The following is a 24735-nucleotide window of genomic DNA, read 5'->3' on the forward strand; positions in this document are numbered from 1 at the left end:
GCTTATGGTCGGTATTATCCGTTGGGAAACCTTCTTTGCTGACTGTGTTAGCGTGACACTTAAAATGCAAATTGTATTACACTGAGACTTACAAACTACGAACTTTTGTTTGCCATAACCCATTTAAACTTTAAAGGCCAACATTGTACTCAGCTGAGGCACATAAAGAGGCAAAAAAAAATGTCCATGCAACCAAATAACCTTTAACAATGTAGCCTTTTTATTTTAATTTTATTATTTTCATTTGACTTAAATAAACTAAATCAGCGCTAATAGTGACAATGACGGTGGCCGCAAAGCACCAGCTGTTGGATTAAATTCTTGCACTTAAAGTATTAGCGATGCATTATACAGCACTGTATATTGACTGGTTTGTATAATAATATAGTATAATAAATGAAATAAAAAAATAATAAAAACAAGCAACATGTTTGTTAGAGAGGGCAATGTGGGAAAACATTATCATTATACGGTAATTACCACTATAATTTTTTTGTGAGGCTGAAATAAAAATTTAGTGGTGCTTGAAAAAAAATGGTCTAAATATTTTATTTTATTTTTTTAGATATATATTTTTTTTACCCTTGAATGCAAACATGCTTTGCATTGTTTATGAATTTTCTCATGGCGGAATGTTACCACTATGTAGCCGTTGTGCAGTCCGACATGATGTAAAAAATTCATAACTATAAATATGTAAATTGTATATGCGGCATACATGCTCCTCATCCATATTTTAATGGTACAAGGTTGTGTTCAGACTTGTGCCGTGGACCTGTGCACATTAGACGGAGCGCTGACAAGCATCTTCCATTAAGTTTACGACTTAATCTACTTGTGTGGCTCGGATTACATCAGCTCCCGTTGCTTTCGACAACAACGCCGTGAAGGCTTCTCTTCTTTGTAACACCGTGTTCGGTTCTAATCATAAAATGATTGTGTCTAAGATGTCCAAATTTGATTGGTTGTTTGTACATTAGTCTGCTCAGATAATTTAAAAGAGCTCATTGGACTCATTTGGTTGAGGCTTGTTCAAATATGGCAGTGAGAATCCATCATCTCAGATTGCTTAAAACAAATGCCGGGTTGAAACATAATGCCTTTACTTGATATTGGTGGATGATATATTATATAAAATTGTGTTTTTTGCTCATACAAATATATGGAGATCATTTTTTGTTTTTCTTTTTACAGTTTTCTGAAAAACCCTGTAAGAGATATCGTGCAGCAATTCCCTCTCTCTCTCCCCCTTCTCTTTCTCTCAATCTCTTTCTCTCACTCTCTCCTTCTCTGTCTCTCTCTCTTTTCTCTCTCTCTCTCTCTCTCCTCTCTTTTCTCTCTCTCCTTCTCTCTCTCTCGCTCTGTCTCCTTCTCTCTCTTCTCTCTCCCGCTCTCTCTACTTCTCTCTCTCTCGCTCTCTCTCCTTCTCTCTCTCTCGCTCTGTCTCTCATTCCTTCTCTCTCTATCTGTCTCTCTCTCTCCTTCTCTCTCTCTCTCCTCTCTTTTCTCTCTCTCTCTTTCTCTCTCTCCTCTCTTCTCTCTCTCTTTCTCTCTCCCTCCTTTTCTCTCTGTCTGTCTCTCTCTCTCTCTCTCCTCCTCTCTCTCTCTCTCTCACTCTCTCTCTTTCTGTCTCTCTCTCTCCTTCTCTCTCTCTCTGTCTCCTTCTCTCTCTCTCTCTCTCCTTCTCTCTCTCTCTCGTTCTCTCTCCTTCTCTTCTCTCTCTCCCTCTCTCTCCTTCTCTCTCTCTCGCTCTCTCTCCTTCTCTCTCTCTGTCTCTCTTGCTCTGTCCCTCCTTCTCTGTCTCTCTATCTCGCTCTCCTTCTCTCTCTCTCTCTCTCTCTCTCTCTCTCTTTCTCTGTCTCTCTATCTAGCTCTCTCCTTAAATCAAAAAGTGTTACGGTCAAAATTTAGAGTGAATGTGAGAAACAAAGGCATATGCGCAAGTCACATATGAAATAACAAACCCTTCTTACCAAACGTTTGGGTGGTCTCGGGTGATTTCATATCGCTTCATTTCCATGCAAGCGAGTTACACTTGGCTTATACAAGTGACAAAACGGCTGCCGTCATTATGGCTACTTTTTTGCCAACACATTTTCTATTGTTATCCCAATTTAGACGTTGTTTGGCCAAGCGTCCTTGCCATCGAAGTCCATATGGTCTTGAGACTTCATGCATGAATTATCGAAGAAATGTCATCTGCCCACGCAAAAAGATCATGCTTTATATCGTTTCATTGGATTCAAATTCTTTCTATTGTTTTCTTTGTTCATAGTATTTACTGCCATCCGGCATTCTCTTTCATTGGCCTCCATCTGTCTTTCCCATCTTTCCATTCACCTCTCATGTGCACCACATGCACTCAATCTAGAAATAGTCACTGTGGATGCAAATTTCCTACCTTAGCTATTCTCTTTGTTTGACTATGCATCGCTAATTCTAGAATATATATATAACATTTCAGGATCCTGCATTAAAAATGCTCCAAAATCTGTAATTCGCTCCTCAAATAAAGTCAATGATTCCCAAAATTGCTCCTCAACTTAAAAAAAAAAAAAAAAAAAAAAAAAAAAGTTCTACAAAAGTGGTCGCTGTGATCTTATTTCATCAAACTTGTCAATTAGCAGTAAAAGTTTTTCCACTCTAATTGTTGCTTTAATTCTTCAATGACACATTAAGTTAGGCTGCTTCCATCAGCCTGTGAGGGTTTTCAAGTGGGAGATAAACGGGTGCTGGATTAGAGGGGAGCACCCGCAATGAAGAGAAGGAGATAAAATGGCTTAAAGACGGGCAGGTGAGCACATCAATTACGGATGATTTAGGAATGGTGTCGTAGTAGGGCATTGGTGAGACAGAGAGGGAATCAAGTGTGAGTAGGAAAAAAAAAAAAAGGGGGAGAGAAAACTGGAGCGCAGTGAGTGCGAATGAGAGCTGTGTGTGTGCGTGAGCGCGTGACGCTGGAGGTTGTGAGTGATGGGCTTGTGGAGTGATGATAATTCTTGTGAAGAAGCTCAAGTGTTGGCAAGCCTCATCTCAACACTGATGCTGTAGGGCAGCTGGCATACACAACTACGCATTACTCAACATTCCACTGGAGATAATCTCATTGAAATCAAACATCTTTGCATCTCATGGGAACGGTTACAATGTGCATTCAAAAAGATTGACTGCAAGGTCAAGGTGAAAGTTTCATCTGTTATGTGATTCGTTAGTGCAAGTGTTGAGATGCGTTTCAATGGATATATACTATTTTTTTTCATCTGTTTTTAACATTTATCCATTGATAGGTCATTTTAAATTTTTTTTATTTATTTATTTTTTTTTTGCTTTGCAAACTAAAAAAAAAATAAATAAATAAATAAAAAAAATAATCTATATATATATATATGTATATATATATATATATAATTAAAATGAATTCTAATTAATATTTTTTTTTTAAGTTAAAATAGAATCAGCACAGAATTAAATTGCATCTTGTGAACGAATCATATCCGATATTAGCCCCATATAGGACATTCAATTCCTCCATTCTTTAGCAGTATTTACTATCCAGATCTGTTGTCCAAATGTGGTCACCCGAACCACTCGAGGCCCAACATGTTGGCTTCATCTTCTGTCACATCAGCTCTGACCTGGAAAATAAATCACAAACTTCCCCTAAACCACAAACAGAATGAAAAATGACGCGGTTCAAACTGAGTGGAAGAAACAACATTAATGAGCCACTTGGGGAAAGGTTGGCTGTCAACAATACAATGCATGGCAAAAAAAAGTAATTATACCTCCTGGACATTTTAAATGAAGAGCATCACAAGTGTATGAGACTTTAGTGCGGATGTATTTCCGTAAGAGAGCATGTCGGATATTAGTAGCGGAGGTTCATAATCTATAAATAGAGCAGAATTGTCGGCAAGTGAGCGGGCTTGCAACAAACGATAATGTTGCAGTATATTCACAATTGGCGTAAAGAGAAGTGTGATGATGGATAGTTGCTGTCAATTGATGGATAGATGATAGATATGTAAATCAAAATTAAAAATGAATTCCGACGAGATCTAAAAGCACCAGGATATAAACGTTCATGCATTATGCCACCAACCGACAGTTTAATGCACGGAGCATTTTTTTTTTTTTTTTTGCTGAAGTGTGCATTTAGAAGCATGTCGGCATCGTTTTAAACATCCAATATAGTCTTCAAATGATTTAATGCGATGCGTTTATCTTGTTTCCGCCCTGCATACATCCTCCCCATCGCTTTTTTTTTTTTTTTCTCGATGCCGTTTGTCAGTGCCTCACTTCCTTCGGTACCGTCTTCTCGAATTACATGTTTAAATCTCTCCGCCATCTTCAACTGCCCGTGCTCCCCAACCTCCTTTTCTTCTGTTTCATTTAATCACTTTTATGCTACCTACAGTTCTTCCTCAAATACATTTTTTTCTTGCTCTTTAGCGCACTTGCTTTAACTCTTTTCCCCTTTTAAGAGTTTTTTTCCCCCGACTTTGGTGTTGCAGCTTCTGAGTTGATGAGAAAGAATGTTCTTGACCTGTGACCAAACTGCTCTCTCTGGTCTTTAGCTCTGGCTGTAATTTCATTGTGTTTTTATTTGTACTTTTCCATATTGGATGGCCGAGTGGTCTAAGGCGCCGCGTTCCGGACCCAGTCTCCCCAGGAGGCCTGGGTTCGAATCTCGTGGCTGCCAGGATGGCCGAGTGGTTTAAGGCGCCGCGTTCAGGACCCAGTCTCCCCAGGAGGCCTGGGTTCGAATCTCAAATTTCCCCATTGTGGGACTAATAAAGGCATTATTATTATTATATTCACTGTTGCTGAGATTTAACTCATTCAAAAACGTAGTCCCCACCTCCCAAAGACGTATTTATACGTTTTTTGCGTCATAGCTCCGTTAGGCATTAGAACACAATATTCTGCTGGCTCGCAAAATCAGTCAAAATCCAGAAAAATGCCGGAATTGAGGTGTTTCCTCTAGTGAAAATCTTTGGGATTTTACAGTTTCACAACACAAGCTGTTGCAGATTGTTAAAAGTCAGGAATGAATTTTTGAAACAATGCTAGCAACATATTCCAATTCAGTCTACAGGAACGTTAATTTTTCTTAATAGACAAAATCTCCAGGTGACGTAAAATAATTTTTAATACTGTTGCAGCAAATCTTTTATAATGCATCTCAAATAATATCATATCTAAGATGGTAAGCTAACCAGTCACCCACTTATCAATCTATTGTAAGATATTTCATAACTTCTTCAAGAGCTCTCCGTCTTATTCCCTGCTCTCCTCATTTCTTTCATTCTATTTATGCCTGAAGCCAGACGGTGACCTAGTTGAGCAGTGGAAAAAAAAAAATTTTTTTTTTTTTTTTTTTTTTTTTTTTGATAGCACCCTTCCTTCCACCCGAACAAATGTCAAAAACCACAGATAAGGGGATCACATATTCAACTTGAAGTCCGTATGTCACCACGCGTGCACATTTAAGATCAAAATTCGCATGGAAACTTTATTTCACGATATATCTGAAAGTTTTGAATCATCAACAAATGAGGCAATGCGTGTAGCGAAGGCTATTTAAAATCGAGTCCATCCGCCGTGAATCTTAAAAATAAGCCGGGATGGGTCGGCAAGATGTCAGGAAGGCACACACTCACGCCATGTGTCAGCATGTGTCACTGAGTTGTCTGAACCAGTGTTGGGCTTCACTTGACCCATGTTTTGATGCGCTGCTGTTTGGAGCCGCAGGCTGCCCAGTGAGGAGCATCTGGGGCCACAGACACTCCACTTCATTATTATTATTATTATTATTATATATGACACAGTGCCTGGATCCACTGATAGTTTTTTTTATTTTTTATTTATTTATTTATTTTTAATAAAACAAATCAATACACAAACACTATCCGGTGTAAATTCATTTACTTATATTTTCAAATTGAGTGTGTTGTGTGGTTCATGGTGTAATATAAATTAGCAGTAAATTAGAACAGAAATTAAAAAACATCAACACATAGGGCCCCAAAACAGAACCTTGTGGAACACCACACGACGAAGGAACCGAGCGGGACTCAGAGTGAAGAATACAAATGATCCAGCCAGCCAAATAGGATGTAAAACTCTCTAGAGCGCTAATATTAATGCCCAGCTGGTGTTGTAATCGAGCCGGAAGAATTTTGTGGTCCACCATGTCAAACGCTCCGAATTGTTCGATTAGCGGTTGTACTCTTGAGGTATGATGCGGCAACTATCCTCTCCGTGAAAGCGATATTAAAAGTATAAATCAGCCTTTTGACTTAAGTATTGGCAATTCAAATACATTGGGTGAACTAAAAGTACAGAATCAGAGTGGAAATGAGAAAATTAAATGCGAATCCTGACATGATTCTCCTTATATTCCAGTAGAACCGCTCTGATATTCACGTGATGATTCAGCTGACAAAATGAGAGTTTTCGTCGATTAAATCTTTGTAATGTATAAAAAGACATTATTACACGCAGTGACGACATTATACGTTCAGTATAATGAGGTGAAGTTTCTATTAACCAGCTAAGCCTTCAAGGCTGGATTTAACTAAGCCATCGGAACAAAATGATTTCATTTTTTTCTAAGCTAAATCTTCCTCATTCTAATCCCGTGAAGCCACCGTGAGAGTCGTACCTTACCATGACTGTAAACACGACCATGTTGGAACACCTTAACATACATGAGCTATCATACAAGCTCTGCACAATATCTAAATATGGATTGGATGATTTAATTCAAACCCTTTAGAGCAGAGTTGGAGAGGCTCCTCTGCAAGGACAAATGTGATTTTTATTATTCATCATAAATCAGTCCGGCATGTCATTATTTCAATCACCTGCATGCTGCCATCTGGTCTTGCACCACATTAGGCTCCACCCCCTTTTGTGTTTCTTGATCAGATGGACATATAGAGGAGCATGCGTTTGATTGGTTGTACCTTTTGTTTTAATGAGGTTTCATCAGTTGACGACACTGTGTCCTCACTCAGGTGGAAACGCCCCAACATGGTTCCGTTCTAAACTGCTCACGTAAGCGTGGATAACCCACATCTTGAATATGCGTAAATGTTGAAGCAACCATTCATTTTCCTCTGTTATAATCAGTTGAGTGTTATTTTGTGTATTCCTGCAAAATAAAATAAAAAATCTTGGCAGTTGTAATTAGCTCCTTTTGTTCAATTACTGAATACATTATTGATTTGGAACGCAGCTTGAATAAGCATAGATCTGACGCAGCACAATGAACCGTAGATATCGCTTGTTCATTCATTCTCTTAATAGCCCCCCCCCCCCCCTACATTTTTTTTTTTTAAATCCAGCCTCTCATTGCTTGAGGCACAACTGATTGTGAACCAACTCTTGAACTCTGTTGCCAGGAGCTGGATTCGGATCACTGATCTGTAACAAAATGGGGAAAAAAAACTTAGTGTAATCGATTTTTTTTATTATTATTTAAAATTTTTTTTTTTTTTTTATATATGTTAGTTTATTTTATATTGTATATTGGAAATGCTTCATTGTAATTGTCTGTTTGTTTTAGTATTAGTTTTAGTTTATTTTTTATATATTTTTTTAATTTTTATTTATTATTTTTAAATATATCAATTTGTCCAGGGCTAGATACATTTATTTTTAAAAATGTTTTTACTTCATTATCATTTTAATTAAATTTTATTTTTAATTATTTTTTTCCCTTTTTCTAAACTGTAACAACCTTGCTTTCCACACACTACGCTTTCTAGTAAGATCAAATGTTCACAAGCCGTAAATCACTTTCTCGATAAAATTCTACTGATATCTCTGTTCAATATGCACCGCCTGCATATGTCTCCCCCCTCTGCCACTCGCATGTTTTATACTCAGGTCAGGTTCCATGCGTCTGTGATCAAGAAGAAATCGTGCTTATAGGGCCTCTGGCTTTGTTGCTATGACAGAACTGGTGAAAGCTGGGGGCGGGGGGACACAAATCCAGTAATGATGGAGACAAATGTACTGTATAGCGCTTTGATCCAGAGCACAGCTTCACCCACGGGATCATTTGTTGGGGACTTTTATATGTAAAATAATGTGCGCACATCACATAACAGGACAAACGTCTCTTCATACAGTCGTGTGGTGGAAACTGCATGTTGAGTAGGCATGAAAAATCACATCCCACTTTTGCAAACCACATAAAATATTTTATTATATAATATAGGAGCATTTTCCAGCAGTTAGTGTGTGTGTGTGTGTGTGTGTGTGCGCATCAGCCTTTGAAAACAATGTAAATTGAAAACCGAATCAATAAAAGCAATCACCAATAGGGCCACGATCCCTTCAGTCTGAAAAGGCCAGCTTCCTAAGAAATATTACATGAAGCAGTAAGAGAGTTTATTAGCTACACGGAAGCGAGACTGTAAATTAATTGTATTTTATTAGTACGGCCGTAAATATCATTGAAAGTCTGGAACCCATATTGTTTTTCAGCTAATGTAATTTCATCTCGTCAAACTCAATCAACAGTTGTTCATTTGAAGGAATGATATGAAACGAAAAGGACGCATAGGCAAATTCTTCCATGATTATAAAAAAAAAAAAAATTACAAAAGTATGTTCGAAAAAGTCATGCATATATTTATAACATGAACTTAAATTGTGTGTTAATTAATATTTTATTCCTTTGTGTTCATTTTACTCTGCGAGTGTGGCTGTGCTTTACATTTCTCTTCATTAATACCAGCTAATTTACTTCAACTTCAAAAAAACAAACAAAAAAAAACACATAGCCTTATAACAATTTCACATCATAATTTACAATTATATACCACATCCAACAAACACTGGATTTTACGAGAAAAAAAAAATGTATGAGAATGTGTTCCCGGCAGATAAACCCTTTTTTGTCCACGGTGGCCCAAAACAAACACTAATTGTTAGCTCTTCTAAGTCTTTCTGCTTTTGATGTTTATTTAGTAATACACGCCACGAATGTAAAAACGACAACTGTAACACACTGTAGTTTACTTCAACTTTTGACAGAGTAAGAACCAAATTACGCACAATATTCACTTGTATCGGATTAAAAGCAGATCAGTGAACGCAATTTCAAAAGCATCCCCTTGGAGAAGTAAATCCTGTCTGACTGGAGCTTTGCTTGATCCAATGCAAAGGAAATTCTATTACCCGCAACCTGGTCTGTGATGTGAGCGCAACCCCCAAGCCGCTCGGTTGCTCTTGAATTTACTGATCTGGGAATCGTATCTTTTCCTTTTGAGCGACTCCTCAGAAATTCACGAAAAAAAAAAAAAGTTTGGGATTAATATCAATCGATGGAGATTTCATATCGAAGCACCTTGAATTGAGGCATATGATGCCGTCGGGCTTGAGATGTATTCGTTGCAAATGAGGTCACGGATGTGTTCGTTTGTGTTTTAGGCGCACGGGACTGAGCGAGGTCTCATTGGATATTTTCCCCTTTTGATCTGTTTTATTTAAAGACCTCAATCTGGCTATGACTAACTTGTCGGGGCATACGCCGCGAGGAGTTGATGAATATTTCTTTTGAGATTGATTTGTGTGCAACTGAGGGATGGGCAACTGGTGGCTCGCGGGCTGTTTGTGGTCTGTGGCCACACTATGAGTGGCCACTTGGTTAATTTTTTTTTTTTTAATTTCTTTTTATTTATTAATTTTATTTATGTATTTATTTATTTTGGGTGAAGTGGCAGGGGATTATGAACATGTTTGATCTTTTAATTGGACCATTGAATACTGGCGGTTCGGCACGCGGGAATTCATATACTGGCGGATTTTTATATTTAATTTTTTTTTCCCATGAGATATAAAATTTGTGTTCCCCTCTATCATTTAAGTTGACCATTTGTGATGCAGGATTTTGAATTGTGATTTTTTAAATTTTTTTTTAAACAAAAAATGCCGATTAATTCCGCTTTCAACACGATAGTAAAAATGCTAAAAAAATTGCAGTTATCTTTTAGAACAATCTAACCAACGAAATGCTTGGATACATTGGATGTGAAAAAACTTGAGTGACATGACCTCAACTCCTTCAACAGCGTAATTTTCCAAGCATTAGTCATTTTAATCACATGTAGACTTATTTTTTAGCAACAATTTAATGACATGTAGGCTTCTGTTTTGATCCATTATTTCCAGATTGATAACATTTCACTGAGTTCATTTTGTGGTTGCCGTCACGATCCAACTCCTGTTTTTCCTCCCTCTTTCCCCTCAGAGGCCTTTGTCCAACCATGTCCTATTATTCATCTCCGCATTAAGCACTAGCTTTGAGCAAAAAAAACCCCAAAACCAATAAAAAAAAATCCTGTCCACCTGGTTGCCCTAGCTGACTCTTGAGTTTCACCCCCTTCAGCCTTTAAAAACATACCATCAACTTTGGGATATGGAGCATAACCTTTAATCCACGTCACCCCGCTCGGGACAACGTCCATTCTCATTCCGGAGACGATGGTACGGTCGTGGGGACGTACGGTAGGTGATAGCTTGTTTAAGAGGGGAGGTTAAGGGCTCTGTTCCATTTAGTCGTAGACCTGTGGGCCAATTCTCTGTCACGCTTCATTGCGGTCTTTCGTCTTCATGATGCATCCAGGAATTAGATAGGATGTCATGCATGAGCAGCTACAGATATTGGTATCGGACATCAAAAAACCGGATGCCGAGCCAAGTGGACAGTGGGTGAATAGGGTCATGTGCATGTGGGTATATCTATTTATCTCTCCTTTTCTTTCTTTCTCTCTCTCTCGCTCTCTTTCTGTCCATCTCTCTCTCTCTCTCTCTCGCTCGCTCTTTCTCTCTCTCTCTCTCTTTCTGTCCATCTCTCTCTCTCTCTCTTTCTGTCCATCTCGCTCTCTCTCTCTCGCTCGCTCTTTCTCTCTCTCTCTCTTTCTGTCCATCTCTCTCTCTCTCTATCTGTCCATCTCTCTCTCTCTCTCTCTGTGTCTGTCTCTCGCTCTCTCTCTCTCTCTCTGTCCATCTCTCTCTCTCTCTCTCTCTCTCTGTCTATCTCTTTCTCTCTCTCTCTCTCTCGCTTTCTGTCCATCTCTCTCTCTCTCTCTCTTTCTGTCCATCTCTCGCTCTCTCTCTGTCTATCTCTCTCTCTCTTTCTCTCTCTCTCTCTTTCTCTCTCTGTCCATCGCGCTCGCTCTCTCTCTCTCACACTTTTTCTCTCACTCTCTCTCTCTCGACCTAAATGTCAAATGTACTTCAAACGAGAAGGTGTAAGTTCAAAAGACCTTTTCAAGGCATATAAAACAACGAAATAGGAGTTATAGATCAAAATAGTGAGCGGTAGTTGTGAGTCTTATTCCTTAATTGAACTCTTCTATCATCTCAGTCCCTGCATTTGTTCATATTGTGCAGCTGTAGCATTTAGTCAAGCAGTTTGAAATGTTCACAAAAGTGCGTATGGGGTTGGGGCGTGTGTGGCAGCAGAATATTTGTTTGTTGGACCACTTTTTTTTTTTTTTGAGCGAGCAGCAGTTCCGACATGAACAATGCAGTAGATGACAAAATGAATACAATTCAATGGGTTATTTTTCTGGGTTGTGGCGTAATGCTCCTAATTAACAGCGTTGAAAACAAAACCACCCACTCACTTGCTTTCCATCCCCTTTCTGAAAACATGATGCTTTCAAGCTGATTTTTTTTTTTTTTTATTATGCACCGACTCAACACATCCTGTGAAAAGGGGAGCAAGAACCAACACCTCGCCAGCTCTGCCACTTTAACTGCCCCTTCATTTACTTCAGCTTTTCTCTTCTCATCTTCCTCATTTATTTATACGCGTCTTATTTATTTATATCCTTCTCACGCTGCCTTAGAGATGTGAATCAAGGTGAGCCGATCAAAATGCTAATTTATACACACTGAGGTGCTATGAAAGCATACAGTCCATACGGCAACTGCAAGAGGAACATTTCAGAGCATCACATAGGTATCTTTAAACCCGGCCGAGCTTAAAGAAGCAACGATTTGTCCAGTGAGTGTCTACTCACTGATGTGTAGTACAGCTGCTTTTAGCGCACTTCTTCCAGTGGCGAAATTCTCAGAGGAGCCTCATCTGTCTGTCGCCGTGTTGGTTACATCTGGAATCACCCATGTCAAGTGAAGAGGAACGAGGGCTTTGCTCACAACCTCAACCTGTCTACACTACACTCCAAGCTCTCAGGGGAGCTGGCACGGACCACGGCAGAGTAGAGGGGAACAATAATACCACGGACAGATGGATGCAGAGAAGCTCAGGGCGGGAGAGGGGAGCTGCAGACAAACTGGAGGAAATTGAAGGTTCAGGGAGATCAGGAATTGTCGGGCGGGCAAGAGGAAAAGTGCAGAAGGAACATTGAGTGGGAGACTTTTAGATAAGAGAAGAGGGAGAGAAAATCCTGAGCCTGTTTAAGGGGGATTTTTAAAAACAGAATGAGCTGTAATTTGTATTAAACACATGGTGCTATATGTTAAGCAAATCTTCAAGTCATGGACACCCACCCTAAAGATGTTTTGATTTTTATTATTTGCAAATATATGCAAAACACGTAGGCAGACACTCTCATGCATACCCTCCGAGATATAAAAACTAACATCAGCAAATATAGAGCCACTTTCTTCCTTGTTTGTATGAGTCTATTGTACTGCCCCCGGTGGCCAAAGTGGGTACACCAAAAGGAGCTGCAGCAGAATTGAATTACATTAAATCATCATATTTTTCCTTTGTGTGAATACAAAGCAGTACAAGTATTTTTTTATTCATTGAACTATTGTTTTACGACACAGGAAAACCTGTATGCTTGAAGATCTAGCAGTTATTTTCACTTCATTTTTATTAAATGTTTGTCGCTAGTCATTTGGGGGCCCACGGCAAGCCCAGTCATGTGGTCTTCCATGTCTATGTACTGTGATCATAAAAAATATTTTTTTTTATCTCGTCACAAGGTCCTTTGAAGTCTAATACAATTATCTGACCGCTTAAGTTACTGGTTTAATATGTTCATCAAGGATTTTGATTAATATCAAATAAGAAGTGTGAATTTGAGAAAATGAACCGTTTCCTAAGCTCGATAAAATTCTTAAAATCCTTCTTGAGGAAAATGAATCATGTCACTCTCCACTTCCTCTCTTCCTAAAATGAATGAATTTTTCGGCAAATAGCTGTGAATTAGCTTTCACTAAAAAAAATAAAATAAAATAAAAAGAAAATGGAAAAAAAAAAGAAAAGAAAAGTGAGTTTGTGAATGGTGAATCACAACTATATGGATTTCTCATTGAGGGCAGGCCAGAAAGTGCCCCATAATTAATTTAATTTTATTGCATATCTAAAACAGAGCAGTGATTAAATTTCAAAAGCTACATGCCAGCTAAAACACACCATATGGACAACGTATTAAGCGACGATCATTCAGAGGCTCGGTGTAGTGTACATAGAATGTGTAAATTCCATTTTGGAGCTGTAATCACGTTAAAAAATTCAATTAAGATCATTTACTCACTGCCTCAATGTTATGACATTCAAGAACTCGGGCTAACGGAGCATATTCAGCCTATCACAAATATTAAAGTTCAGGATTACCGATCAGTGGACATTACGAAACTGGTTGAACTCTCTAAGTGGCATTTACTGAAGAGTGATTGGAAAGGCGATAAGAAGCGACTTTTACTGATGAGCTGAGCCAAATGAGCTGGCTCCCTGCAAAAAGAGCTGGAATCGTCTTCACAAAGCCGTTTTTCTGTAATAGAAGTGGGATTATTCGATCCTTTTTTTTTTTTTAATCTGTATACAAATTATAAACCTACTTTGGTCACATGATGTGAAAATCGTAAATTCTTTTTGCATCTGCTACTGCTGATTTTGTTGTCCTAAAAGCCCTCTGTCAGGCAGTTTTCGTCGTTGATCCAAATGAAAGTCTATCGCTACAATATGAAACCAGATGGAGGATGGTAAAATTAATCGCTGAAGCGCGGAGTTGTCCTGCCCAAAGCATCACCGGGTGCTGACACCAATCGTAACCGCCGTATCCAGTTGAAACTATCAAGCTTGATTTGTTGCTCTTCAAAGAAGCCATCGGCAAATGATTGTGCTACATGCGACGAGTCTATTATTAAATGTCTTTACGTTGCCAGTTCTTTGGCTTTGATTTCCTTTATTGCCGCAAAACCATGAATCCTGTTTCTTAATTTGTCGTTTGTTCGTTTTCAAATTAATGCACCAGGATGCCGGCTCTGTGCCTCGTCAAATTTTACAGTGCCGTAAGCCGTATTTCAACACCCACAAAGAAAATCGGAGTCATCTCCAAAGAACCAATCGGAACTATTTTAAACACATTTTTATGCTGTTTATTAATTAAACTGTTGCGCAAAAATCAGCATAAAGAGTTCAATTACGGCTTGAATTGTTTTTGTCACGAGGCTCATAAGAACTAAGCTATAGAACACAGACCTGCCCTGTTCTCCCTAATTTCTTGTGAATATATTGCCCATTATTTGTCAGAATATATGCCAGAATAATATATGCAGTTTGTTTCAGGTGACGTTCATTTTTAACTCATTTACTGCCATTGACGGCTAAAGACGTCCAATTTTTTTTTTTTTTTTTTTTTACTCGGCTGGTAGTGAATGAGTTAATGAGGATTTATGTTCCTCGCACTTGAGGGGCAAAAAAAACAATATTCTGACTGTGATTTAAATGGAAAGATGCAAATGTGCTGCTTAAGCCACTCACTTCTCCCTTTGTTTTGATGTGGCATTTTGACAAGCACGTCCAATTTCAGTCTCAGTTGACGCGACTCAAGGTGATGGCATCATATATGCAGCTAAGGACAAGATGGTTGCTCGAAATACATTTCGCATTTTGGGCTGATGGCGACAGACGTGCTGATAGGAAATACAGTATATGGACGCATTCCAATTTCAACACCTGTCACAGTCAATTTCCGAGGGACCTTATTATTATGCAGGAAGGAGAATGTCATCATTGAGGCTAATGAAGCGGAAGGCAAGCGCTGATTTGATGTGAATGCCAACTGCATTCCATATCATTGGCGGAACTCTTAATTGGCAATGCTAATTATACAGTATGTGTGACCATCGATAAAGGGGGACATTTGAGGTGTGAGGCGAGTGTGCAAACAAAACTCAAAAGTGGCATCGTAATGTTCACTGTTCAGTATTAGGTAATTACAAATAATTACAAAGTAATTACAAAAAAAATAAAATAATTTGCCTGTGTCAAAATAGATAGAAATAGATTGAAAATATTGCAATGTTATTTTCTTCTTTTACATTTAAATAATCAATTTCCGATGACGCTTTGTTTAAAGAGCAAATGGCAACAAGAATGAATTAAGAGCATCGCCTTTATTACGACATAACACTTTCAATTTTCCACCTTGGTCGGAGGCTGATGTTTACATTCAAGTGCATTCCATCACCCACATGCTGTAATCGCAAGAGAATGTTTTAATATCCAATAAACAACCTCACATAAAGTCCAGCAAACTCATCTCTTCTTTGCAGCACAAATAAGATTGTTAATAGAAATAAAAAAAGTATGCAGAAAATTGGAATATCTAAGAAGGCAGTTTTTGACCTCTGCCAAATTTGATGGTGTGATCGATTGGAGTCCTGCTCATCTAGTTATTCTGATTTAGACAGAACAGAGGTAAAATATCTATTTATTTATTTTTTAGAAAGTTTGTTGAAAGGAGGATGAAATTTCACAGTGAGTTTCCCGCCTGCACCATCTGTTCATGTCATCCACGATTTGAACCTCTTTGACTGACCTGCTTCGATTCGATGACTGGAACTCACTAAGTAAAGAAATAAAATCCACTTGTGCATGGTGTCGATATCTTCTCCTCTGACGGCTTCTGCAGCGGTGAAAGAAAACATGTTGAATTTGTGTCCCAGGATACTTTGCTACTTGCTCGAAATGGATCAATGATGTGCGTGTTATTTCCCAGGTGTTGTCAATGCCCCACATTCCTAATTATGCAATCACGTCCCCAAAGCTTGCGGTACTTCCTGCCTCCCCGATGTGAACCTTCTGACTTTTATGTGGGACGGCAAATTAGATCACGCCTCAAATAAACCTCACACAATTAAAATGGTGGACTTTGTCCAAATATAAACGTGTACTGCAGGAGGGGGGGGGGGTGCTCAAGCAAGGAATGGGAACAAGCTTAATTGTGGTTAAATGTGCTTAATTAAAAAAAAAAAAAATACAATAAAATAAATAAATAATACAAATGAATTGATTTTGTATCATCAATTTTGATTTTTTTTTTACCAGGTTGTCACTCGTACTCTATATGCGATCTGGGCACCCTGATGTCCCTCTGTCCTTATTGATAAAATAATCGTCCTTTGTCATTTTAAAGAGCTTCCATCCTTGCTCATGACGAGAGGTTAACAGCAGAGGTTTCATAATTCCAAGCTCATTAGCTGGCTAATTTCCAATTTACATCCACTTAGCGTAATTTCCGGAGTACAAAACACACCTGATTAAATGCCACAATAGCCAAATTTAGCCATAAAAATGGATTTGGACATACATTAGCCACTTTGGACGAATACGTAAACTGACTTAAGATGATTATTTTGGCTCTCAATTGCTTCTTCCCACAGCCGCGTGGATCGCTTCCGTGTTTTTGCCCACTTCAAGTCTAGCTCTCTTTCTCTCACTCGCTTTCTCCCATCGGAGCTCTCAGCTAAAGAGCCAGTAAACGCAACAGCATTACATTATTTCATTCTGCTCCGAGTGCAAATATTTGAATTCTGTACCTGCGGTACTTGACCCGGTCAGGGACAATTACAGGGTCGGTCAAAAACCCACTTCAGGCCTTGTTTAGTCCATCCTTTTTCAAAAAAAAAAATGATCGTCCTCTGTCCCCAAAGTGCCCATCTCTTTCCATTTCCATCCTCGAGTTTTACTGCGCAGAATTATGCTACCCAGTGGCGTTTTGAAATTCCCAGTTCCTCTGCTGGTTAGAGCCAAGCAGTCCAGGCTGTTGTTGATTTGTAATAAATACCGCGCAATGCACCAATTCTCAACTATCAAATAATTCCGAAAAATTTCTACCCCGAGCTTGAACAAAACAATGTAGACTAATAGATACCCGGATCATAAAGGGAATTGGGGAATATCCCGTAAATAGAAAATGTGTTTTTCCTCACATGACCTATTGAAGTTTGACTTTATCTGTTTTGTCATCGCAACAGTGCAGTTTTAATGGAATCGACCACTTCCCATTATTTGCTACTTCAATTTCCTTGCAGCAGTTAGTCATTACAAAGGATGATGGTCACCTCAAGGGAGTGCGGACTGGAATAGACATGAAGGAGCTCAATTCTCTGTTTGGAGCACAAAGAAAAAAAAAAAAAAAGTGGCCTGTTCCGCGGAGTAAAAGACAGAAGGGCATTTGATGTGATGATAAAGGAAATTAACAGGCCAGTAAAACGTGGGATGAAAGTGATGGAAGATGAAAGTATGTTAGATGAAGCATTCCACATTCAAAAGCTTGATTTGGGGAAACATATAAGGAGAGGGAGTGCCATGCCTCTATAATATGTCATATGAAGTATGCCTCCGCCAGCCGTTCCACCAGCAAGTGGGCAATTTATATCATGATGCAACAGGCTGCTAATCCTCTACTTATGTAAACACTTGACTGCTATTCAAATGAAATGCAGATGGGATAGAGAAAGAGCTCGTCTTTCGCCGGGAAACAAAGAATGTCTGAGGGGAGACGATGTGCTCTCATTTTTGGAATGATTATCGCCACAGAGTCCTTTGCTCTGTGGCCTGAGGTGCAATTGGCAGGAGAACGTGTGGATGCCAAACAAAGCCGAAATGACCTCATTGCGCTCGATGGAAGCGGGGAAGGGAGGGTGGAGGGGCCAATGTGAGTATGGATGCGGTAAAAAGGTTGTCGTAAACAACCACGATGAAGAAAACATCCTGGAGATGTTGGAAAACAGGCGGATCTATACTATTGGTCGTAATGAGATCAGAGCTGCATTTTTCCGAATGAACGCATTTACACCGTGCGGGAAATATTGATGAAAAACTTCAAGGCTTAAGCATTTGTCACCTGCAAAATCAATGACGGAAATTCTACTGTCTTGAATCTTATTAATAGCTAAAAGAGTATTTAGATGCTATTTTACCTCTGCATCAAAGCGACGTGTCTCTGCGGGTTTGCATGTTTTCCGTGTGCTTTTTGGGGTTTCTCGGGCTGCTTTGGCTACCACGTTCCAAAAACACGCAGGTTACGTTGATTGAAGAAATAATCAAATAGGTTTATGTTTTCTCGACATGTGTTCTGCAGTTAGCTGAAAAAAAACAGTCCAGGGGTAGTTGGGATACACTTGAGTTCACAAGCGACCTTGAACTGGATAAGAAAATGGATGGATGGAAGATGTGGGAGTGAAAATATCCTGCGAAATACAACGAATTACTACATGATTTGATTTTTTTTTTTTAATTTTGATGCAGCTAATTGTTACATAATATAAAAAATACATTTATTTATATGTATATATATATATATATATATATATTCATTTATATATATATATATATATATATATATATATAAATGATTTGTATATTTGTTTTTTATTTATATATATATTTATTTATTTATATTTGTTTTTTATTTATATATATATATTTATTTATTTATATTTGTTTTTTTATTTATATATATATTTATTTATATTTGTTTTTATTTATTTATTTATTTAATTAATTAATTATAGAACTGCACTGAAAATTTTTCAATTACGACATTAGCCTCTAACCAACATCAGCTTGACTTTTCTCACAGTGCAAACTTCATCATGAACTTATGATGATTATTATTAGCTAATTAGCTGGGAAATAAAATACTGTAGTTCATTAAGTTTATCGCAACATAATAGCCAGTTGCTCAATAACAAAAAAACTGATGCAAACATAACCTCTTTCACATCAGCAATACAATTTTTATGAAAATCCTTTTAGAATGAAGTCATAAAAATATATATATGCTCTATATAATGTATGTGCTTTTTGTCATATTGTTCCCGCAGAGCCAAAGTCCTGAGAGAGCATGAAGACAACCTGCGACTCCCCTCGCTGCAGCCTAACAAGACATGACATAACCCGGGTGACCTGCTAATCGACCATGATAGCCCTAAAACTGTGACTGGCATTCCAAACCCCTTCTTCTATACCCTACACAGACTCTCCTCCTCTGCCACAGTCCTTCCCAGACACCTTGACTACTTGCTATTCTCCAACCAACACGCCCCTCCTTTGTGCCTGCATTTCTCCTCTTGATTACAACAACATCGCCTCTTTCCATCTCCATCATGCAGAGTCTTTCCACCACCTCGGGCTTCATTGTTATTCTCACCTCCCTCCTAATTGCCACCCGCTTTCCAAGCGTGGTCAATGGGGACTGCTGGCTCATTGAAGGGGACAAAGGTTATGTGTGGCTGGCTATCTGTAGTCAGAACCAGCCACCGTATGAGACGATTCCACAGCACATCAACAACACTGTTCATGACTTGAGACTCAATGAGAACAAGCTGAAAGCGGTGCACTTAAACTCCATGTACCGCTTTACCAACCTCACGGATCTTAACCTCACCAAGAATGAAATCGGCTACATCGAAGACGGAGCCTTTTCGGGACAAGCCAACCTGCAGGTGATCAGACGCAATGGAAAACGGTCGTGTATTACGGCCGTCTTGGTATTTATATCTGATTTTGTTTTTCGTAGGTTCTTCAACTGGGCTACAACAAGCTGACCAACCTAACAGAGGGGATGATGAGAGGGCTCGGCCGCATGCAATGTCTTTTCCTCCAGCACAACCTCATTGAGGTTATCGCCAGCAATGCATTCTGGGAGTGCCCAAGCCTTAGCAGCATTGATCTGTCATCCAACAAACTTGCCCGTATCGATCCGTCGACGTTCACTGTTCTCAATCGCCTAATGGTTTGCGAACTGGCCGCAAATCCGTTCCATTGTGGCTGCGATCTTTACAGCTTCCTTACTTGGCTGGAATCCTTCAACAACGTCACTCATACCTACGATCGTCTCCAGTGTGAGACGCCGCGGGAGATGTTTGGATTCCCCCTACTGAGCCCCATCGCTGCCGGTCACGCTGGTCGAAATGCCAAAAATATCTTGCACTCTCACTGCAGAGATGGAGTGATGATTCCTGGAATGACCTCCCTCCCACCGGACCTGGACGGTCCGTCTGGAATCGGTCCGGAGATGTTTGGCGGTGTTGGGCCTTACCACCAACCCAACGCCTCCACGTCCACAGAAAACGGTTTCATTCCGAGCATCAAGCTCCATCAGGTGTCCTTGTCCTCGGCCTCGCTCCTCGTACAGATTCCGAGGCCGTTCAGCAAAATGTATATCCTGACGCAATACAACCACACTTACGTTTCGGACGTTATGACTCTAAAGAACAAGAAGGAGATGATCACGCTCAACAAGCTCAAACCGCACACCAATTACACTTTCTGCGTGGCATCCATCCGTAACTCCCAACGATACAACCACACGTGCCTCCAATTTTCCACGCGTTCTCAAAATCCAAACAACATCCTCCCCACGCCGTCCACCACGACACACTACATCATGACCATAGTGGGTTGTCTTTTCGGCATGCTCATCGTGTTGGGCTTTGTCTATTACTGTTTACGGAAGAAACGCATGCACGATGAGAAAAAGAAGTCCATCTGTGTCAAGAAAACCATACTGGAAATGCGTTACGGGCCTGAAGTGGCGGCGGCAGTTGCGAATGATCCCACGGCAGTGCACAAGCTTCAGGAACACTCCAGAGACCACCACCAGTATCACCACCACCATGGGGGCAAGCTTCCCATGTCTACGTCCTCCAGCTCTGGAATGCTTCACTCCGCTAACACGAGTTCTTCAAGACTTTCCTCTATTCCCCAAGTAGAAAAAATGGCCACTGCCTTCTCAGAGGCCATGACGGGAAAAGGAAACTACATGGACATCCGAAGTGGAGGGGTAGGCATCGAGAGGCACGGAGGGGACGGTGGACACGGAGGTATGCGGGCGGAAGATTTAAGGGACGATGACGGCACTGATGTCGGGGATGACTCGGATGACGATGGGCGTGGTTCTGCGTCGGAGATCTCGACAATCGCCATGGAGGTGGATAAAGTCAACCAGATTATCAACAACTGCATTGATGCGCTAAAGCTAGATGCCGCAGCTGTTTCCGCCTCGGGATCCTCTCCAAACCCTCCACCGTCCTCCAACCCTACCTCCCCGCCACCAAACAGCACCTCGGCTCTTACTCGTGGTTTAATAACGCTTTCTCAAGGGATGACTGAATCCTGCACCAAAATTCCACCTCCGCCCCCTCTCCCCGCTTTGAATACCCCACTTTCAGAGCGCCCGGGGATTAGTGGAGGGGGATTCGTCGTTACCCCTCCCTACAGACCGCCTCCACCCGCCAATGCCGTACGCCCCATTCAGCGGCAAATGAGTGCGGACGCAGCTGTGGTGATTGTAAATGCCGTCAAGAAACAGAGCAGCACCGCCTCTTGTGGGTCGGTGGGCCGGGAACGGGATCGTGGAGGGGCTCGTGTCTATAGCCTGGATGTTCCGGAGCCAAGGAGCCCGGATGGCTGCAATCAACAACAGTACCAAGACCGCGCCAGTCCTGTGGGCTGTGGGGAACCGCTGGAAAGACTGCCGCTAGTGGGGAGTATGAGCTGCACTGGAGGGGGTGGCGGTGGTTGCGACAGTGGTGGTGTTGGTGCCCAACATCAAGAAAACCAAAATCCTCACCATTACCATCAGCAGCAGCAGCAGCAGCAGTTGGAGGTGCAGCAAGACTACCACTGCTCAGAGCACCGCCACTCCGTCCCAGCTCTTTACTATGACGGCTCCCATCAGGGTTCCCCAGCCCAGAGGGTCTCCTTCCTAAAACCCCTTTCACGCTCCCGTAAGGATGCAGTGTCCTACTCCCAGCTTTCACCAGCTCGCCACCATTCCAGTTACTCGGGCTACTCCTCCAGTCCAGAGTACTCCTCAGAGAGCACGCTGAGGATCTGGGAGCGCTTTCGTCCCTACCGTAAAGGCCAACGTGACGAGGCCTGTTATGTAACGGCCGGCAATGCCCTTCGGAAAAAGGTGCAATTCGCTAAAGGCGAGGACCTGCATGACATCCTGGATTACTGGAAGGGTGTTTCGGCACAGCAGAAGCTTTGACTGAGGGGGGCGGTGCTAAGCGTTGTGAGGTGACGAGTTTGTTTACATCTAGTTTTACGGTGGCCTTTCTGGGCTGGAGAAACTTCTTAACCGGGAAGAAAGATGTTGGACACAGTTTGGCCTTTTTTTTTTTTTTTGGCATGCTCAAGTGTATAGAGTATTGTACATCAAGCACGGACTGTGCGACTGTGCCTGGGATTCCTGGGATAATAACTCACTACGGACTTTTCTTTTACACTTCATTGTAGCACCGTTTTTTTGGGGGGGATTATTCTAACAACTGCAGATTTTGTTGATCTCCACAGGGAACAAAAACTTACTGTGCAGTCTACTAATATTTATGTGACCACATTTTGTGATGTTTTACTTGTCGACAGTGCCATGTTTTTAGTCTTTGGGAACCCACCGGAGCTTAATGTGATTATAATATTATCATGTTGATCTGAGGAAAGGTGGCTCTGTTGGTGATCACGTTTGATGGAGTCAAATGATAGGTCGCCTTCGCCATCGCAAGATAACAGTAGCGTCCACACAAGGAAAAATAGATGATCATTTCTTAAGTGGTACCAGCATGAAAACGTCGTAACAGATGAAATCATTGCCAAAAACGTGGTCGTTCACCAATTTTTTTTTTAAATTTTAGTTTTAATTTTAATTTTAATTTTAATTTTAATTTTAATTTTTATTTTTATTTTTATTTTAATTTTTATTTTAATTTTAATGGCGTAAAAATATCCCATATTAGGTTTCAGTGAGAACGAATGTGAAGGAAATCCGGGTGACATCGTGAAGTAATCACTAAGGAAATCCAATTGACGCCAATTCCATCTAACAGGAAAAAAACACTTTACAAAGTTGAAAACACATTCCAAATCATTTGCTATTTAAATTGGATGAATAACAAAAAGTGATTGGACCTCATTTCAATTTCTTTTCAGTTGTGTGGTTATTTTTCGACCAAATGTCTTTTGATTTAATTAGACGGGCATGTTCGCTTGCACCTTATGGCTTGTGTGTGCGTGTGTGTGCGCGCGTGTGTGTAGTGTACAATAGTCAGTGTAAGTGGGTGTCGGCATGCCTTGTCGGATTTTAGCGTATATGCCCAAATTGATTTAAATGAATCCTTGTGAATATCCTATTTAAATAAATATCTGGCTCTGTATTCTTCCTTCAACATAATGACCGACACGGACTAACGCACAAACAACAGCAGCATTACTATGCGTTATTTTCCAGACATAAATCATGACTCATAATTATTCTAAAGTAGCTCAGTGCCTCTTGCTACTGCAGCCATGATCTCGTTGATGCTCGTAAAGTTTTTTTTTTTTTTTTTCTTCTTCATCTTCACTTGGCCTTTTCCATTGCAACGATCTGATTGGACGTTCCAATCTGCCTACCTACACTGCTGTGAAACATTTTCATTTTTTTTTTTTCTTACCCTCTAATGTGAAAACTCAAGTGATCCTTGTCTCGCATTTGTATTTAGGGCTATATTGAGAAGAAATATGTTAGAGAGGCATTTCTAAATTCAGGTCTTTGTAGACAAATTATCAGCGTGTGACATCACACATCACTTCCCTGCGACCACTCGTTGATTGTATGTAGGAGTTTTTATGGCGTACGCTTGGGATAGCTTTAATTGTGAGCATATGTTAGTGTAAAGCAAATATATAATCATGTTTTGCTTTTCCGTGTACAGTATCTCCATTTGGTTCTATGGTTGGTTAAAAAAATAAAATAAAAAAAAGAACAGTTGTTATTTTTAATAGACTAGAATTTCTTGAATGTTTTTAATTCCCGTCATCAATGTTCTGAGCAGAAATAATCTCCGTTGTCGGCTCCTTGGAATTTGTCAGGTTATTCTGTATTATATCCTCCAAAATTCTCCCGACAGCATGTCGCTTTCTTGGCATGTGTCGCTGAATTAGCCACGCCCACTTTAGCATATCATGAAAAATGTTCACACTCAGATCCGTAATGTGAAAAAGTTGCCAAGTTACTGTGATTCAAAGCCAATTTTTCATTTGAGAGGTGTGTTTGACTGCCAAAACTACTTTTAACTAGTGGACTTAATTGTGGCGGATCCTTGATTTGAGCGGCCATGAAACGCATGACGTCTCGCTGATGTTACCTTAATGACTTTTCGGTTTTAATCAAAATGTGAGATTCTGAATGGATTTGACAACAGATTTGTTCGAGTGTTCTTCTGCTCAATCTGAGAATGTCAAAATCTTGATGACTTGCAAAAATTTATCATCTGTTCATTTGCTCAAATTGATTATTTTCTTCGGCTAATTCGTTTTGGATGTTTTGACAATTAAATGAGTGAACACATAATTGCAGCACTAATTTCTTTTTATTGAATTCCATAACTGGACAAGACAAAAAAAAGCAAGCAACGGGCAGAGGAACAACATAAACAGACTTGGTTAGAATTTGATTA

The 24735-nt window shown here is 40.0% G+C and overlaps 1 protein-coding gene across 1 annotated transcript in view; it reads left to right on the forward strand.

Moving 5' to 3' along the window:
• elfn2b (extracellular leucine-rich repeat and fibronectin type III domain containing 2b) overlaps positions 1 to 22957 on the forward strand; it is a 48861-nt gene extending 25904 nt beyond the window's left edge. The window contains exons 3-4 of the mRNA XM_088317463.1: positions 19117 to 19737; positions 19812 to 22957. Coding sequence (XP_088173589.1) covers positions 19399 to 19737; positions 19812 to 22289 — 2817 coding nt within the window. The 5' untranslated portion in view covers positions 19117 to 19398 and the 3' untranslated portion in view covers positions 22290 to 22957. The remainder of the gene's footprint in view (positions 1 to 19116; positions 19738 to 19811) is intronic.
• The last annotated feature ends 1778 nt before the right edge of the window (positions 22958 to 24735 follow it).

This window comes from Idiotropiscis lumnitzeri, chromosome 15 (genome assembly GCF_059441095.1).
Source record: "Idiotropiscis lumnitzeri isolate Australia: NSW breed Sydney's pygmy pipehorse chromosome 15, RoL_Ilum_1.0, whole genome shotgun sequence".
In the NCBI taxonomy this organism is placed as follows: Eukaryota; Metazoa; Chordata; class Actinopteri; order Syngnathiformes; family Syngnathidae; genus Idiotropiscis; species Idiotropiscis lumnitzeri.